The 18,768-nt window shown below is 38.4% G+C and overlaps 1 protein-coding gene across 1 annotated transcript; it reads right to left on the bottom strand.

Annotated features, from left to right (window-relative positions):
- Positions 1 to 394: 394 nt before the first annotated feature.
- Positions 395 to 18,768, bottom strand: LOC117993424 (MICOS complex subunit Mic60-like). Its single transcript, XM_069507025.1, is given in 21 exon segments — positions 395 to 1,814; positions 2,522 to 2,607; positions 4,039 to 4,140; positions 4,844 to 4,947; positions 6,010 to 6,144; positions 7,252 to 7,369; positions 7,670 to 7,780; positions 8,713 to 8,801; positions 9,803 to 9,875; positions 11,457 to 11,516; positions 11,518 to 11,572; positions 11,750 to 11,760; positions 12,062 to 12,225; positions 12,350 to 12,476; positions 13,188 to 13,357; positions 14,446 to 14,517; positions 15,223 to 15,264; positions 15,898 to 15,988; positions 16,935 to 17,091; positions 17,661 to 17,839; positions 18,637 to 18,768. Coding segments are annotated over 21 exon segments (2,169 nt in total). The 5' UTR covers positions 18,682 to 18,768; the 3' UTR covers positions 395 to 1,636.

Below are 18,768 nucleotides of genomic sequence, written 5' to 3'. Positions count from 1 at the left end.
TGTGGGACTCACTCGCGGTTTGTTTAACCGCCATCAGCATACCCACTAAAAAACCCAGCGGTGCCGTCCGCGTCAAGTATAAGACGTCTCAGGATCCCGGATATCGGATGCGACTGAGAGACACTATTGTCGTACCTACTCCTAGCACAAGCCTGACGCTTAGTTGGAGAGGAAAGGAGAATATTAGTCATTTAACATGGCTAATATTCTTATTTAAAAAAAAACTTATCGGTTATCGACGAATTGAATATTATAAAACCCGAATTGAGTGTATTGCGTATATTCACTAGTTTTGCAATTTAAGTAATTAAGTAATATTAAGTATATATGATTCATAGATTTTTTTTAAACAAATTATATTACTCGAGATCGACAATAGAATAAAACGACCATACAAATAAAAATCATTCTCTAATTTAAATTACACAGTATTACAAGTTTTATATTTACACAGCTTTCTAAAATGACCACAGTGCATTTATTACAAACAATTTCAATAAACTAAGGGGTATATGACGCTTCATTTTTCAGTTTCAATTAAATGCATTAATGTAGGTGGAAAACTTAATTTGGATCTACGCTACATTCCCGTAAAGTTTTTCAATAACTAAACTTATGGCAGTTTTATAGATTGAACTTTTGATATACTTATCCCATTTTTTTAAATCACAAAGTCGTCAAATCAAATCACTTTTGTTTTGTGTAGGATGAACTCACAATATTATGTAACTTTAAATAATATATGTAATTAATAAAATATATAACAATAAATAGCATACTTTTTATTTCAGAAACACCTCCTTTTATGCTTAACATTTCTTTAAGTTCCTTTACCCGTCATACCTGTTGAACTAATGTAACATAAACTAGGTACATTGTATTGTTCTTTAGAAAATAAATAATTTATAATCTTATACAATCAAACACTTTTCATTAGCAAAGAAGTTAGAATCAAAATAACTATTTAGCATTTTGATTTCCGGAATTCTGAGACCAAAGTACAATAAACAATCCGGAACCAAATAGCTAATTCGGATAGAATTAAGAAGCTTACATTTTAAAATGGTGTCGAAATGCTTCTATCTGATCTGTAAATTAAAAAACGGCCTGTAACAAAATATCTATAGGCAATTTTTAACAGCATTTTTAGTTAAAATAATATATTTCCGGATTTCAGAAAATATTTACTATTTTTATTTTATCTGCGATTTCCTTTCAATATGAGCAGTAATATTTTTTAATTTACTTTAAGAAGTGACGTTATTATACTCGATTTACTTTATGTAGTTACGTTATTACTTGATGCAAAATTCTCCGTCAAAATCCGGAAAATATGCATCCATAAAAAAGTTAAATTTTTCTAGCTCAAGAATCTTATAACATTTCATTTTCGTTTCATATTATCTAATTTGATATTTTAGGCGCCAATTTATTATTTATTACATTGTAGTTACTTGTGATGCTGTAAATCAAAACTCAATTCCAACTAAAACGTTTACTATTTTTAATTTTATCTGTGATTTTTGTTCGAAAACAAATAAGCGATTACGTTTGTCTCATTTATTTCAAGTATCATTACTCAAAGATCCCGATACGAATGTGTTTCGACTCGATATCAATTTCCGGAACTGTCAGACTAGAGGTACAATAATCCGGAAACGGATGCGTGCGCCATGACAGCTTCAGCGGCTTGTTTAATCTCAAGATGGCGGCGCGCGGCGTCCGACCACGGCTTTGCTATGGCTCTGGGAGCGCCTTGCAGAAGGTTTACATAACGTAAAGCTATTGAAAGGTTACCGTGGTCCATGTGGTACCTGAAAAGATGGTAAAAAAACAAATTTTAATATTATAAATGCGAAAGTGTGTCCGGCCGTTTGTCTGTCTGTCTCCCAGATTTTCATGGTCCATCCGTTTAACCAATTTTGATGAAATTTGGTACAGAGATAGCTTGTATCCCTGGAATGAACACAGATGAACTACTTTTTGTATCGGAAAACTAAACAATTCCCACGGGATTTTTATAAAACCTAACTTCACGTGGACGAAGTCGTGGACATTTTTTTTTTTTTTTATTCAGATACAAGTTAGCCCATGACTGCAATCTCACCTGGTGGTAAGTGATGATGCAGTCTAAGATGATAGCGGGCTAACCTGGAAGGGGTATGGCAGTTTTTATTAAACCCATACCCCTTTGGTTTCTACACGGCATCGTACCGGAACGCTAAATCGCTTGGCGGCACGGCTTTGCCGGTAGGGTGGTAACTAGCCACGGCCGAAGCCTCCCACCAGACCAGACCAGAAATTTAGAAATTATAAAATTCGAAACCCCTGCCAGGAATCGAACCCGGGACCTCCCACTATTAAGACCACAGCGCTCACCACTGCGTCAGGGAGGACATAATTTATTTGGTAAAGAGATAGCTTGCATCCTGTATACCGATATATGCTAGTTTTTATCGAAGAGTTCCGTGGGATTTTGAAAACCTAAATCCACGCGGACGAAGGAATATCAGAAGCTTACCTGGCTCGTTGAATGATGTCAAAGGTATCCAATTTGGAAAAGTCTGTTGGTTGATTGTCTAGCTCATCCTTAGGGATTTCGGCCAACTGAGATGGAAAGAAATAACTCGCTTTCAACTTATTGAACTATAAATAATCTAACAATAAATTGGGTATTTTCCTACTTTTGAACTTGATAAATATTATAACTTTATTATAAACTAGGATAAAAATAATGACGTACGCTGAAAAAAATATTAAAATCCAACAAAGATTTACAAAGTTACATGCATTTTAATTTTGGAGTGGGAGCTGGTCTTCTATCCCTTTCTCGCAAAACGAAAATTTGTATGAAACCGCACGAAGCTACTATGGCATTAGTAAGGTGTGACGTCAAAATGCTATATCGCTATCTCTGTCTAATCAGAAATATTTAGATGCTTATAACTTTTTTATTTGATCGATTTAATTATTTTTTTTCTGTTTACGTCATTATTTTTATCCTAGTCGAAATATATAAAAGGAAAAGGTGATCTGACTGACTGACTGACTGACTGACTGACTGACAGACTGACTGACTAATCTATCAACGCACAGCTCACTACTGGACGGATCAGGCTGAAATTTGGCATGCAGATAGCTATTATGACGTAGGCATCCGCTAATAAAGGATTTTTGAAAATTCAACCACTAAAGGGGTGAAATAGGTTTGAAATTTGTGTAGTCCATGCGGACGAAGTCGCGAGCATAAGCTAGTTTATAATAAAGTAATAAAACAATTTGAGTCAAATACCCAATTGGTCGCAAACTCAGCAGGTAGGACTCTGACGTCTTAACCGTTAGGCCAAGAACGGCATACAGCCTAAGTCGCTGTAGTTAAAAACTTACAATTTTGACAATGGTACTGATTTTGAGCACAACTAAATTTTAGAGTACCTATTTAAAAACTTACAATTTTAACAATGGTACTGATTTTGAGCACAACTAAATTTTAGAGTATTTAAAAACTTACAATTTTAACAATGGTACTGATTTTGAGCACAACTAAATTTTAGAGTATTTAAAAACTTACAATTTTGACAATGGTACTGATTTTGAGCACAACTAAATTTTAGAGTATTCGCATCCTCTTGTTGCTAATTAATATGAAAAGGACAGACAGTCCCCACAAGAGACAGACAATGAGAGCAATGGAGGGCTTGCTTGGAGTTACTCTACGTGATCAAATCAGAAATGAGGAGATCCGTAGCAGAACTAGAGTAGCCGACATAGCTCAACGGGTTGCGAAGCTGAAGTGGCAATGGGCAGAGCAAGTAGTTCGAAAAACCGATAGATGTTGAGGTCCCACGATGCTAGAATGGCGACCTCGCACCGGAAGACGCAGCGTTGGAAGACCCCCCACTAGGTGGATGGGCGACATCAGGCGAGTCGCAGGCAGCTGCTGGACTCAGGCGGGCGTATGGAAGTCCCTACATGATACCTATGTCCAGCAGTGGACGTCTATCGGTTTATGATGATGACTGTACATGTTTTACTGACCTTCTGGAATATTAGTTTGGATTGCAGCCATGACAGGAAGTAGACAGGTAGACTGGCACCATCACGTCCGACTAGAGCCACTTTGGCGGCCGTCTTCTCCACCTAACACACCAATTAATACTTTGAAAGATAAAATGATGTTATTTTCTTTGTATAGCGGTAGTTCATGGGGCTAGAATTCATTAATAAAGAGGATAATTTTTTTTAATTGAATTTTTATTTTTAACATAATTAATTATTAACGTCACACTGTACGGAAGGCGATTAATGAAGTCACAAGGCGTAAACGACAAATATTTTTAATTTTTAGGGTTCCGTACCTCAAAAGGAAAAACGGAACCCTTATAGGATCACTTTGTTGTCTGTCTGTCTGTCTTTCCGTCCGTCTGTCTAGAAACCTACAGGGTACTTCCCGTTGACCTATAATCAAGAAATTTGGCAGGTAGGTGGGTCTTATAGCTGACATTTGGGGAAAAATCTGAAAACCGTGAATAGGGTTCACACAAAAAAAATTAAATTGTGGTCATGAGCTAATAATTAGTATTTTCAACTTTAGAAGTCAGACAACTATATCAAGTGGGGTATCATATAAAAGGTCTTCACCTGTACATTCTAAAACAGATTTTTATTCATTTTTATGCATCATAGTTTTTGAATTATCGTGCAAAATGTAGAAAAAATACGGCTGTAGTACGGAACCCTCATTGCGCGAGCCTGACTCGCACTTGGCCGGTTTTTTAACATAAAATATATTTTCCCGCAGAAATTACATTGGAATATAGTACTAAAAATAAAATATGATTACCGTATCGAATCTATCCCTTAGCGTTTTTTCAGTGACTATGCCCTTCTCTCGTACTTCAGGGTTGATGCCTTTTAATACTGTTTGTACTAGTTTGTCGTCCTTACCTGGAAACAAAATCTTAGCTTTTATAATACAGCCTATTTGCCTAAATAGATATACCTTAGTTTTCCTAAAGATATATTTTAGTTTTTATCAGTTTGCTTAAAAGGTAGACAAGTGGCTTCATTATAATATACTAGCTGCCCTGGCGAATTTCGTACCGCCTAACAGTCGATTCAAATTTTTAAATTTTTCTCTCCGTAAGAACCATCCTCGTACTTCAAGGAATATTATTTAAAAAAAGAATTAGCGAAATCGCGAGAACAGCTGACCTGATCAGCTGTTCTCGAGATTTGCGATCAGCAACACAGTCAGTCAGTCCAGGGAGGCGCGATGGTCGCGCGGGAGTCCGATTCCGTCTGGTCGCCGTCTATGGTATGGGGCTAATCCATACTAATATTATAAATGCGAAAGTGTGTCTATCTGTCTGCTAGCCTTTCACGACCCATCCGTTGAATCGATTTTGACAAAATTTGGTACAAATATAGCTTGCATCCCGGGGAAGGACATAGGCTATACTTTTTATCCCGGAAAATCAAAGATTACCCACGGGATTTTTAAAAACCTAAATCCGCGCGGTCGAAGTCGTGGGCATCAGCTGGTCCTTTAATATGAGAGGGTGGACGCGTCCGCTCTGTAGAACATATTTTTGGTATGGCGGAAACATAGCTAAAAAAAGCTGTGATAGCCTAGTGGTTAGGACGTCCGCCTTCTAATCGGAGGTCGGGGGTTCGATCCCGGGCACGCACCGTCTAACTTTTCGGAGTTATGTGCGTTTTAATTAATTAAATATCACTTGCTTTAACGGTGAAGGAAAACATCGTGAGGAAACCTGCATGCCTGAGAGTTCTCCATAATGTTCTCAAAGGTGTGTGAAGTCTACCAATCCGCACATGGCCAGCGTGGTAGACTATGGCCAAAACCCTTCTCACTCTGAGAGGAGACCCGTGCTCTGTAGTGAGCCGGCGATGGGTTGATCATGATGATGATGGAAACATAGCTTAACTAGACGAAGGGAAGGTTGTGAGGAAGAGAGGGAAAGGCACTTAAGAGGGTTCAACTCTTACCAGCGGTTTCCAACGCCTTGATCTCGTTGTCTAGCTTAGTTTCGGGAGTACTCCGCCTGGTTGCGGCGTGCAACGCTTCTGCGGCCGCCCATAGAGACTGTGAGCGACGCGCTTCCGCTTCCGCTTTCGCTCTCTCTGTAAAATAAACAAATAAGTATAGTACGATTCAACCTTAATGCGTCTGCGTGAAGTTAGCTTTGCGATCTTGCGCATGGTACACTCGAGAACTAAATCACTCAGCTTAAGCAAGCTTAAACAAAGTAACTTCTCACTCGATTGTACAAACAAGACACGTTAATAGCGAGAGAGAGACGCATCAAGGAACTGGCGGGAATGTAGGAGCGAGACGTGCGCTGTTACCCTCCCCGCTACCTCCCCGACCTCGGACACCCAAAATGTGTGTTCTGCGCAACGTCGTGCGCAAACTTCAGGGGCGCATTTACGTTTGAATCGTACCTACTGTAGAATATCTGTCAATGGCTGTACTCACGAATTTAGTCGACGTCAGCCCGACTCGAACCCATCCGGAGTCCTTTTTCAAAGGAGACGTCGACTACATACGTGAGTACAGCCGTTGACAGATATTATATATAATGGAAATCACTCCGAATGGAAACTGTTTAATCAACTCCTTCGGCGGACCAACGAATTCCTGAAAGGCCGGCAACGCATCGGCGGTTCCTCTGGTGCTGCAAATGTTCATGGTCGGCGGTAATCACTTAACATCAGGTGACCCGCCTACTCGTTTGCTCGCTATCTCTATATAAAAAAACTCTCTATAGTTTAAACGCTAAAATAAGTAGAAATTTATTTCAAGTAACAAATACATAAGGAACAACAAGCTTTTCGCTACAATCCGCCAAAACAAATCCGTATGGTATAGTCTGTTCACTAACATGGTGTCGGTACACCCACAGGCACATTATTTTATAGGTGAACTGTACTTTTGACATGACAGTTGGCCCATGACGAGTTAAAATGGCGCGTGACGAGTCATTTTGTACGGACTATACCTATACTAGATTTACATAAACTTCTATCGAATCAGAAATTGATATAATGCAAAATTATACTCGATCTTCGTGGTTTATTGCTGTGTCTAAATTGGATTTGTAAAACATTTTTTATGTTGGTAATTTAAAAAAAATAAAAAAATTGTGTGGATCACTATTGAATCAGAAATCGATATTATGTCACTATAATCGATAATCGAATCGATATGCAAAGATACTCATTACTCACGTTTGAGCGTCTGTTCGATGGCCTGTAGTTTTCCCGCCATGGCCGCTAGTTCCTTCTTGAACGTCACACGCTCCTTTTCTACTTGCTCAGACACCGAGCGACTGAATCTGCCCATTACCTAATAAACATTAAATATAAGTATTTATAATTTTACTAGATGATGCCCGCGACTTCGTCCGCGTGGATTTAGGTTTTTAAAAATCGCGTGGGAACTCTTTGATTTTCCGGGATAAAAAGTAGCCTATGTCCTTCCCCTGGATATTAGCTAACTCTATACCGAATTTCATCAAAATCGGTTGAACTGTTGGGCCGTGAAAAGCTAGCAGACAGACAGACAGACACACTTTCGCACTTATAATATTAGTATGGACTAGATTGTCAAAGTTTTTTTTGAATAAAAATCGTTCTATTTCTATACCTCTTTTTCCTTCTTAGCGAGTCTGTCTTGCGAGACCTCTTGTTGTATTTCGAACTGTTTTTTCATCTGTTCCTTAAGCTTTCTATTCGCTTCCGCTTGAACTTCCAAACTCTACAACAAAGATAGATATTATTTTAATTTTTTTGAAGAATATTAGCAATGTATATTGACTAATATTCCCCTTTCCCCTCCAACTAAGCGAAAAGCTTGTGCTAGTGAGAGTAGTAGAGTGGGTACGACAATAGTGCAATGGGTGGGGTTTGAACCGGCGACCTTTCGGAATTCAGTCCGCTCCTCAACCGTTGAGCTATTGAGGCTCTGAGGTATAAAGAAACGACTACTATATTATGCTGGTAAAGGTTTTGAAGAATGCTCGTAGGTGTAGTTTTGTTCAAAGACGCCAGAGACAAAAACTCAATGGGCGTTAACCATTTTGAGTGGCCAACCAATCATTGAAATTAATTTTCCGTCCTTTTTAGCATTATTAAAAGAAAAAAACCGGCCAAGTCGTATTTTTCGACATTTTGCACGATAATTCAAATACTATGATACATAAAAATCAATAAAAATCTGTTTTAGAATGCACAGGTGAAGACCTTTCATATGATACCCCACTTGATGTAGTTATCTTACTTCGAAAATTGAAAATAATAATTATTAGTTCATGACCACATTTTAATTTTTTTTGTGTGATATAACCACAAATTCACGTTTTCAGATTTTTTCCCGATTGTCTGCTACAAGACTCCTACCTACCTTGCCAATTTCATGATTCTTGGTCAACGGAAGTACCCCTGTAGGTTCTTGACTGACAGCCAGACAGGCCAGGCAACAAAGTGATCCTATAAGGGTTCCGTTTTTCCTTTTGAGGTACGGAACCCTACAAAATGCAAATAAGTCTTTTTAGTTTTATAGAGAAAGACATCAGAATCGATGAAAGTAAGAATTCCAAACTTAGCGTAGAGATTTGAATATCAGAAACACTCGTGAAATTAAACAACCAAATAAGCATTAATATAAATAATCAGTTTCATTGGTTTTACCTTCTTTTGAAATTCCCTCTCCTTTTCTAATCTCTCTCTCTTGATCATGTCTTCCACTTTTGCCTCAATGATGGCTTTCTCGTCGTGACCTAATAAAACAAATTACTAAAGTGTACTTATACATTTTAGAAAACTCGAAATACCTTTAAGAATTACAATTCAATTTAGTGTTATATACCACCGATATAAGTTTATACATATAATTCAAAGCAATAAACCATATTAATTACTTGACTTTTAATACCCTATATTAAACAGTTAAATATGTTAGTAATAAGCTCTAATTTGTCAATACATATTAAGTACTTTGAATTGTAATAATCTGTGTGTCTTTTTTACTCAATAAGTGGTTACGACTTGCGCGCGCCTCGAACTGAATAAAACTGGCTCGCCACAGAACATTTTACGCACTTCCACTCTACGGCTCGAGGCGAGCGGACCTCCGTCCGCCCAACAAGAAAAAAGGTGTTTTTCTTCACCCCTCCCCGCTGTGGTCTCTGATCAACCGATCCGCCACACTTCCATACTAATATTATAAATGCGAAAGTGTGTCTGTCTGTCTGTCTGCTAGCTTTTCACGGCTCAACCATTCAACCGATTTCGACGAGATTTGGTACAGAGGTAGCTTGCAACCCGGGGAAGGACATAGGCTACGTTTTATCCAGGAATATTCGGAGTTCCCACAGGATTTTTAAAAACCTAATCCACGCGTACGAAGTCGCGGGCATCAGCTAGTATTATGATAAAGGACAGACACAGTTTGAGTTTAAAATTTAACTAGCTTATGCCCGCGACTTCGTCCGCGTGGACTACACAAATTTTAACCCCTATTTTACCCCTTCAGGGGTTGAATTTTGGAAAAAATTCTTTCTTAGCGGACACCTACGTCATAATAGCTAATCTGCATGCCGAATTCAGCGCGATCTGTGCCAGTAGTTTGAGCTGTGCGTTGTAGATCAGTCGGTCAGTCATTCGCCTTTTCCTTTTATATATTAAGATAGATAAATTACTTATTAGTCATACATTAGGCTAGATCGTAATATAATGGCACTCAACAATAGGAAAAAAAAAAGTTTTTAAAAATGCTCACATTCGATGGCCCTATTTATTTTCAATTCCCTTATTGTTTGAAGTTCTGCGATTTCATTTTGCAAATATTGAATCTGAATAAATTAAACTTATTAATTTAAAAAAAGCTGTGATAGCCTAGTGGTAGGAATCCGCCTTCTAATTGGAGGTTCCGGGGGTTCGATCCTGGGTTACGCCAACTTCTAACTTTTCGGAGTTATGTGCGTTTTAAGTAATTAAATATCCACTTGCTTTAACGGTGAAGGAAACAATCGGTGAGGAAACCTGCATGCCTATGAGTTCTCCATAATGTTCTCAAAGGTGTGTGAATTCTACCAATCCGCACATGGCCAGCGTGGTAGACTATGGCCAAACCCTTCTCACTCTGAGAGGAGACCCGTGCTCTGCAGTGAGCCGGCGAACCTCTCGACCTGAAGCGCACAGTCAATAAATCAATCAATCAATCAGCCTGTTTGCGGCTGGACATATAGGCCTTCCGTAGAGCGCGCCACCACACACGATCCTCCGTCATCCACCCACTTCCCGCTACCTTCTTAAGGTCGTCAGTCCAGCGGGTTGGGGGTCGTCCCAAACTGCGCTTGCCGATACGCGGTCTCCACTCCAGAACACGTCTGCCCCATCGGCCATCGGTTCTGCGGCAGACGTGGCCTGCCCACTGCCACTTCAGCTGGCTAATTCGTTGGGCTATGTCAGTCACTTTGGTTCTCCGACGGATTTCCTCGTTGCGGATTTTGTCCCTCAGAAAGACACCCAACATAGCTCGCTTCATAGCACGCTGAGCGACTTTGAACTTGTGGACAAGGCCAACTGTTAGTGTCCACGTCTATGTAGCGCACAGTAGCCGGCAGGAAATATTGTACATCGACTATTAAAAAGAGGGTACTTCGTAGAGCGTTGTCTGTCACTCATACCTATGTGACGTTTTGTCGGTCTCAATCATAAATCATAAATCCTTTATTTTGCTAGAATACATGTCACAATGGTAGTTAGTTTTTAAGGTAAGTAAGAATCAATGTAATCGGCCATTTCTGGCATGCAAATTTTTTTCTATTATAACACAATTAATAAAATTCTAATAATTATTAGCATAGTTAAATTCATTAAATTTTAATTATTTTTACAATCTAAGTCAAGTTTAATTCTATATATTATATATTATAAGAGTCAACTTAACCTACTGTGCCAACATTTCATTGATTGAATAAAACCATTTATCTATAAGCCACTTAAAAGATCCTTCTTAAATCGTTGGAGGGGTAATACCCCGTAATCTCTGGAGGTAGTTTATTAATGACAGAGACAACGCACTACGAAACCACTAACCCTTTCTAAAGGTGCGATGCACAATATTTTCTGCCGGCTACTGTACTATCATTTCATAGCCTAATTTGACAGGTGAAGCTTCAAGGTTTGTTACAAGTTTCCACTAGATTACAACATGAGGTTATTCAAGGAGCGGACCAACAGATTCCTAAAAGGCCGGCAACGCATCGGCGGTTCCTCTGGTGCTGCAAATGTTTCATGGGCGGCGGTAACACTTAACATCAGGTGACCGCCTGCTCGGTTTGCTCGCTATCTCTATTAAAAAAAAAGTTTCATTTAACTGTCGTGAACTGAAAGGAACTCTCATAAAATTGGCAGAGTTCTGAAACTACCTGTTTCAAAGTATACATCAATAGGAAGGTCGGTATCCCCCTTGTCTCCAGCTGGCGGGACACTGAGGTCCAGCCCCGGGAACATCATTTGCAGCTCTTCCTTGTAAGCTTTACGGCTTGGTCCACCTGTAGACAAAAAGTTGTTTGAGCAAAACTGATCCAAAAGCCAATACTACGTAGATTATATTATGATACAGATTTATAACAGAAGCTTCTAATAGTCATAATAAGAGCATTTATGACGGTATATGACTGTCTCAATGATCTGACCTCACTATTTCTCCTAGAAAAACGCTTGGGGTAGCTTCAAGAGCGCGATTAACTCCGTGCAGCGCCATCTAACATGTAACGTGGAAATAAATAGTTTTTCTTCTTTCCATTGTTTGTGCAATTTAAAATTGTGTGTAGTGTTTGTATAGCGCCATCCAGTCGCTCAGTGCAGTCTGGCTCACGCACCTCCTTAAACTGGTTTTCAGCATCGCCGAGATCGGCTCAGTCACTGATTCAGTCCAATTTTTCTTCTATACCACTTAAACTAACTTCAACAGCGCGATGTAACTTCATACAGCGCCATCTATCATATAAAGATGGATGTAAATAGTTACCTTGTTCCAGTACCTGTCGCTCAGCACGGATTGGCTCAGGCACTCCTTGAACTGGTTTTCAACGTCGCTGAGGTCTGCACGAAATTGCTTGATGTATCTGTTTGTGGCCGCGATACTTTCTGGCGGCGCCTGCACGCCCGCTTTTATCATACGGTCCAAGGTCTCTACGGAAAAATGATTCTGTTTTTGTCAAATAAAATACCTTTGACATTCTAAGCTAGTACGATTTTTGATAGTTTAAGATACTAAAATATTTAGAATGCATCAGAGGTGGACGGTTGTTCATACCGATAGCACACTTGGCCTTAGCAGATGCCTCCTTAGCCTTCGTGAGGTAAGCGTCTCGTTCATTCCGTGCGCCCTGCAGCGCCGTAAAGTGTTTCCTGTCCAAATCGTCCGGAGACGATTCCACAACCTGTCACATAACAAACAGTTCTTTATTAAATTTCTCTTCCATATTACGCTACAAAGAATGGCTTCTGATGCATACGAATCCACTAGCCACCAGGCTCCTAATTGAGGACTACCCGAGACGCCTAAAGAGAAAATGTATTCTCGACCTCGCTTCTTGATAGGCAATAAAGAGTTGAGTGCTAGCTCCTAAAAGGAGCAGCCGCTACAAAACAATAACCTACACCTAATTTGCTAGAAGTCCTGAAAAAGACTGATCGCAAATCACAAAATTTAAAAAAAAAATACTACGCAGATTTTTACATTTTTGCTGTTCTAATAAGGAATACGACTTCATGTTTAAATAAATTGTCTTAGAACAATTTTTTTTATAAAAATGGCGAGCAAACGAGCAGGCGGGTCACCTGATGTTAAGTGATCACCGCCGCCCATAAGATTTGCAGTACCAAAGAAACCACTCAATGCTTGCCGGCCTTTCAGGAATTGTTGGTCCGCCCCTTAAATAAGCCTATGTTGTAATCCGCCACCGCCGCCAACACCGCCAAAGGGAGTTGATTCCACAGTTTGCATGTGCGTGGAAAAGCTTAGCTTTGTTGTAATCAGCACAAGGGCTAGTTTTGTGGTCTCGTAAATATCATGTCTTTGGAGATCCTTACAACACGCAACAACAGTGTTGATTTTTTGTTGTTACAAAATACGACATCAAAATGTTTACCTTATACAAAACTTTGTTGTAGTTGCTGCAGTACTGCAAGGCCTTCTTGTAGTTGTCTATGGCTAGTTTTGTGTTCTCGTGCATGTCGTGCTCCAGCTCTACCATGTCTTTGGTTATCCTTGTGACGGGCGGCTGTTGAGGCTCGCACTTTTCTGTCTGTATAACCGTTGCTATGGAAAAAGATATATGTAAAATCACTACCCATATTATTATAAATGTTATAGTGAAAGTGTAGTACTAGTGCAAATCAAAGAACACACGAACAAAGTGAAAGCATCATGCTAGTGCAATTTAAAGAACACAAGAACAAAGTGTCTTCCAATAAGGTATCTTAACTATAACCTAAGCTAAGTCAACGGACCGATTCTTAGGTATAAGTAAGTTTATGTCAATATAATATTGCTTATTAGCCTCTCTCATAAGCTAGATTGTAATGGTAGTCAAGTACTGGTGTCAGTACCTTACGACAAAAAAAAAATTATTATAAATGCGAAAGTGTGTTTATTTGTTGGTTTGTCCTTCAATCACGTCGCAACGGAGCAACAGATAGACGTGATTTTTTGCATGGGTATAGTTTAAGACCTGCAGAGTGACATTGTGGCTAATTCTGATGTACACAATCTCTAAACTAAACTAAAATGGTGTCATTTTCAATGTCCAAATCTATTGCTATCCCTTTCATAATGTTGCTTGCGGAAAAGGATGGCACTATATTTAGACCTGTTAATTTAGTTTAGTTTAGAGATTGTGTACAAGAGAATTGGCCCCATTGGCTACTTTTTATCCCGGAAAATCAAATAGTTCCCACTGGATTTTTAAAACCTAAATCCACGCGTACGAAGTCGCGGGCATCAGCTAGTTTTTGAATAAATGAGTGTACATGTCAAAATTTTAATTAAAATTGATGGTTAAAAAACCGGTTTCGATCTAGTATCTTGAAATTTGATAGGTATTATAGCACAAGTAAAGGAATAAATCCGAAAACCGTGAATTTGTGGTTACATCACAAAAAAAATTAAATGTGTTCATGAACAAATAATTAGTACTTATTTTCAATTTAAAAGTAAGATAACTATATCAAAGGGCTTTACCTGGACATTCTTAAACAGATTTTTATACATAATAGTTTTTGATTTAACGAGCAAAATGTCGAATGGAACGGAACCCTCCGTGCGCGAGTCTGACTCGCACTTGGCCGGTTGTTTTTTTTTGCACTTTCAACGTCCCTAAATCCCATGCAAAGGAAATGGTAACCAACCTGGAGTTTCAACTTCGGGCGTGTCCAGTTTCTTCTCTTCGACATATAATGGTTCGAGTTGCGGCGGTGGTACTGTTAGACAAAGATGGCATGATATCGCTATAAGTCCCGCAAATTGCTAAGGCGCGTGGCCACCATTTTAGTGACGCAGCACTAGACTGCAGTTTCGAGCTGATGGTATATTTTTATTTCGGTTGACGTCATTTCGATGTTAGTGAGACATGGTTCCAGCGCAATAGCAATTTGCGGGACTTATATTGCTATTTATTATCATAATTCATAACTAATGTTTAAAATACAAAACACAGTTATTTCGATCGTGCTTTTAAGGTCCAAACGCACGTACGCTCCTTATAAAGTCAAACTAAAGTCAAATACATAATTTATTCAAAATAGGTAATAAATTACACTTTTTTGATGGTCGGTTATTGGATTTGTAAGATGATATAGTGGTGATAATTTTTACGCGAACTTAAAACTAAAGCTACGAGGGTTCCAAACGCGCCCAGGTCTGAGCCCACAACAAAGTCAGCCGGGTATTATGACCATTTTACAAAATCACTTAAACTTATTAGGACTGTCATAAAGCTGTCAAGCAACTCATTCCCAAGCTTTCTTATAATTTAAATAAAACTTTACATTGTAATTTGTACTGTATTTGACAAGCCGCGTCGCGCGGAGTGCGTGCTCCATACAAACTTAAATATATCTAATTTGACGTGCCGCGTCGCGTCGCGCAGCACGGTGTAGGTGGGTTTGGACCATTACAAAATTTACCTTTAGCGTTAGGTTTCTTCTGAAAAGGTTTCTTATCCGATGCTGCATGTAAAATCGACGAATAAGCATAATGCAAGAATGCGTAAATATTGAGAAGTGGCTATTTAAAAACTGGTATTTGCATGAAAAAACGTTTTGCAAAAGTACCTTAGAGTAATAGAGTAGTTTTTGACTAGACACTCCTCATTTATTATATCTCACTAAATGCAGAGTTCTATAATGTAAATACAGTACACGGCAGAAAATATTGTACATCAACCTTAATAAAGAGAGCGGTTTTGTAGAGCGTTGATTCTGTCTCTACAAAGCCAAAATCTCATTCTAAAGATTGATCTAAATATATAAAAGGATTAGATGACTGATTGATCTATCAACGCACAGCTCAAACTACTGGACGGATCGGGCTAAAATTTGGCATGCAGATTGCTATTATAACGTAGACATCCGCTAAGAAAGGATTTTCGAAAACTCCGGGGGTAAAATTGGGGTTTGTTTGTGTAGTCCACGCGGACGAAGTCGCGAGTATAAGCTAGTGTGCAATATTTCTTGCCAGCTACTGTAAGTGATTATTTAATTAATTACATGTGATGTGTGGCAGAAGAAAAGAAATTTAAGAAAAAAAAAACAGTTTTTCTTTCTTGCTTAATTAATTAGTTTTGTGCAAATGTCACTCACATTCGTATGTTTTGCTAGAGAAAGTCTTTGCTGCGTCTTTTTCTAGGTCTTGTTCTGACCTCTGTTGGAAATCGAGTGGAGATACGCCTTCCTGCAAAAAGTGAATGAACAAAATGAAAGTGTATATATTTGTTAAGGATTCTCTCAAATTGTATAGTTTTAGGTTTAACTATGTAGTTTGATTTTAATTAAGTTTGTAACTATGGGGCTGGCATATAGGTGACCTATAAAAGCCCGTTAGAAATATCAGATTAAAAAAATGTATACAAGAGAATTACCCCATGAAAATAGCCTTGATAGCTCAATGGTTAAGGAGCGGAACGAAAGTTTTACGCTATATATATGTTGCACTTTAGTTTTACGCTTAGTTGGAGGGGAAAGGGGAATATTAATTATCACGATTAACTTGGCTAATATTCTTTTAAGACAAATTCGCTCTGTTCCTTGATCAATGGAAGGGAAAATCTTGCAAGTTTGAACACCTAGTAGAATGACGGCATGCACGAGCTGATACGAGCCGCGCGAGCGAGAGCGCGCTCGATCGATGCTAGCCGTCCCGTTCGCTCACAGCTGCTTGCTTGGGGTGACCATGTTTTTGTGGGACAACGACTCAATACAACAAGCTTATAACTTAGTGAGTTTTCATTAAATATTTTTGAAATTTTGTACATTTATTCCTTACTAGCTGATGCCCGCGACTTCGTCCGCGTGGAATTGGGTTTTTTAAAAATCCTGTGGGAAATCTTTGATTTTCCGAGATAAAAAGTAGCCTATGTCACTCTCCAGGTCTTTTATCTATACCCATGCAAAAAATCACGTCAATCCGTTGCACCGTTGGTTGCGACGTGATTGAAGTACAAACCAACAAACAAACACACTTTGACATTTATAATAGTGATGTTAAAATATTCGACACAGGTTTCCGTTTTTGCGTATACTGACGAAGCTTCTAACTTCGTAAATTTAAACGATGAATAAGTTTAAAATCATTAGATCACATCCTCACATAGTAAATACTCATAAATCATAAGACAGACCTTCCCAAATAAGAAGTTGCTGACATAACTGGATGCTTTGCTCAACTGGTTGACAGTGGAGCTCCAATATGTTGTGTTCTCCTGGTATACGAGTGCTACGAAGTCGTTCGCCCATGGCGCATTTGACTCCAACCAGTTGCGTGCGTCGGGGCTTGATCTGCAATCAAATAAACACAGAATTGGGTCCTGGACTGTAGTAATAAAAATTACGTGATTTTTTGTATAGCGGTAGTTTATGGGGCTAGAATTCATTATATAGAGAATAATTTTTGAAAATCATGTTTTTTTATTTATTTTTACCATGAAGTCACGTTGTACGGAAGGTGAATAATGACGTCACAATCGATAAACGACAATTTTTTTTTAAATTTTTTACAGAAAAATAGAGTACTTTCTGCAGGAAAATACAGCTAATGCAGAAATACGTTAATAATTTATTATTTTAAAAATGAATAAAAATCATAATTTTTATTGATTAATCTTTTTTATAATGAACTAGCTTATGCTCGTGACTTCGTCCGCAAATTTGGCGTCCGGAATACACAAGTTTCAAGACTGTTTTTCACCCTCTTAGGGGTTGAATTTTCAAAAATACTTTCTTAGCAAATGCCTACGTCATAATAGCATGCCAAATTTCACCCCGCCCCATCCAATAGTAGTTTGAACTGTGTGTTGATAGATCAATCAGTCAGTCAATCCTTTTATATATTGAGATGAATGCCATACTTAGCATAAACAACGGCCGCGCCGGTCAACACAGTCGCACCAACTGTCCCCCAGAAGAATTTCCTGGATTTAGGCTTCTTTTCATTTGGAGGACACTTCTCTTGCTGAGCGTACTGCCGACGCGGCGACCGCATCACTATCAGTGCAGCGCATGATCCGTCGCCTATTTGTTTTCTAACCTATAAAGAATAATTCATCATTAGGTCTCCTCTCAGAATGGGAAAGTACTTGCCCATTATAGATCAACAAACTTCAAATAGCTCTGAGAACATTATGGAGAGCTCTCAGGCATGCAGGATTCAGTATGTAGGTTTCAATATTACTTACTACTTGCAGTACGCAAACCCTACCAGGATGCAGCCCGGATAAACCCAGTGATGGTAAATCTAATTCCATCAAATATAGCAGTCTTTAATTTGTTTTCAAAAGCTAAGAGCTAATTTAGAATTGCCTATATGCTATTAAGAGATTCATGAGTAAGAAAACTATAGGCATGAAACAAATTCTATAGCTGTAACCTCCTGAAAAAGTACCAACAAACATGAAATTATAGTTCCTAAGGAACTAAGTATACCTTTATTAGTTAGTGATAGCACTAAGGCTACTTGATGTCAAAAAACTGGACTAATTTATTTTTATAATTAAATTAACCAGCTGATCGGCGAACCATCGATAATTTTATATATTTTTCTAGGTTATATTACAAGAATTAGAATGACGTTATATACGATTATGTAAGCAACAACAATAACAATGTTTGCTATTTGTTAAACATATTAAATTAAACCCAAAAGTAAACAAGAATAGTCCTTTACATAAAAACAAGGTAAAAATCATCTTAACAATGTTATTGACCCAAAAACATGATCGTTCTTTGAAATAAACAAAGTGAATGTTAAAGGATGAGTTCTGCTTTATGAACTATGTTAGAAAGGTGATTTATTAATGAAAATAGAAATATTTGAGTTATAATTACCAAAACTAAATTGGGATTCGTTAAATGATTTGTAAATCTGTACATTTTCGATTTTCGGCACTGAACTGAATTTCTTTGATTTCTTCCACTCGGGCTGTCAAAAGCAGTCAAAAGCAACCACAAAGCAACACC

Source organism: Maniola hyperantus, chromosome 24, assembly GCF_902806685.2.
Source record: "Maniola hyperantus chromosome 24, iAphHyp1.2, whole genome shotgun sequence".
Lineage (NCBI taxonomy): Eukaryota > Metazoa > Arthropoda > Insecta > Lepidoptera > Nymphalidae > Maniola > Maniola hyperantus.
The sequence above is the reverse complement of the archived record's forward strand: the minus strand, read 5'-3'. Positions and strand labels throughout refer to the sequence as shown.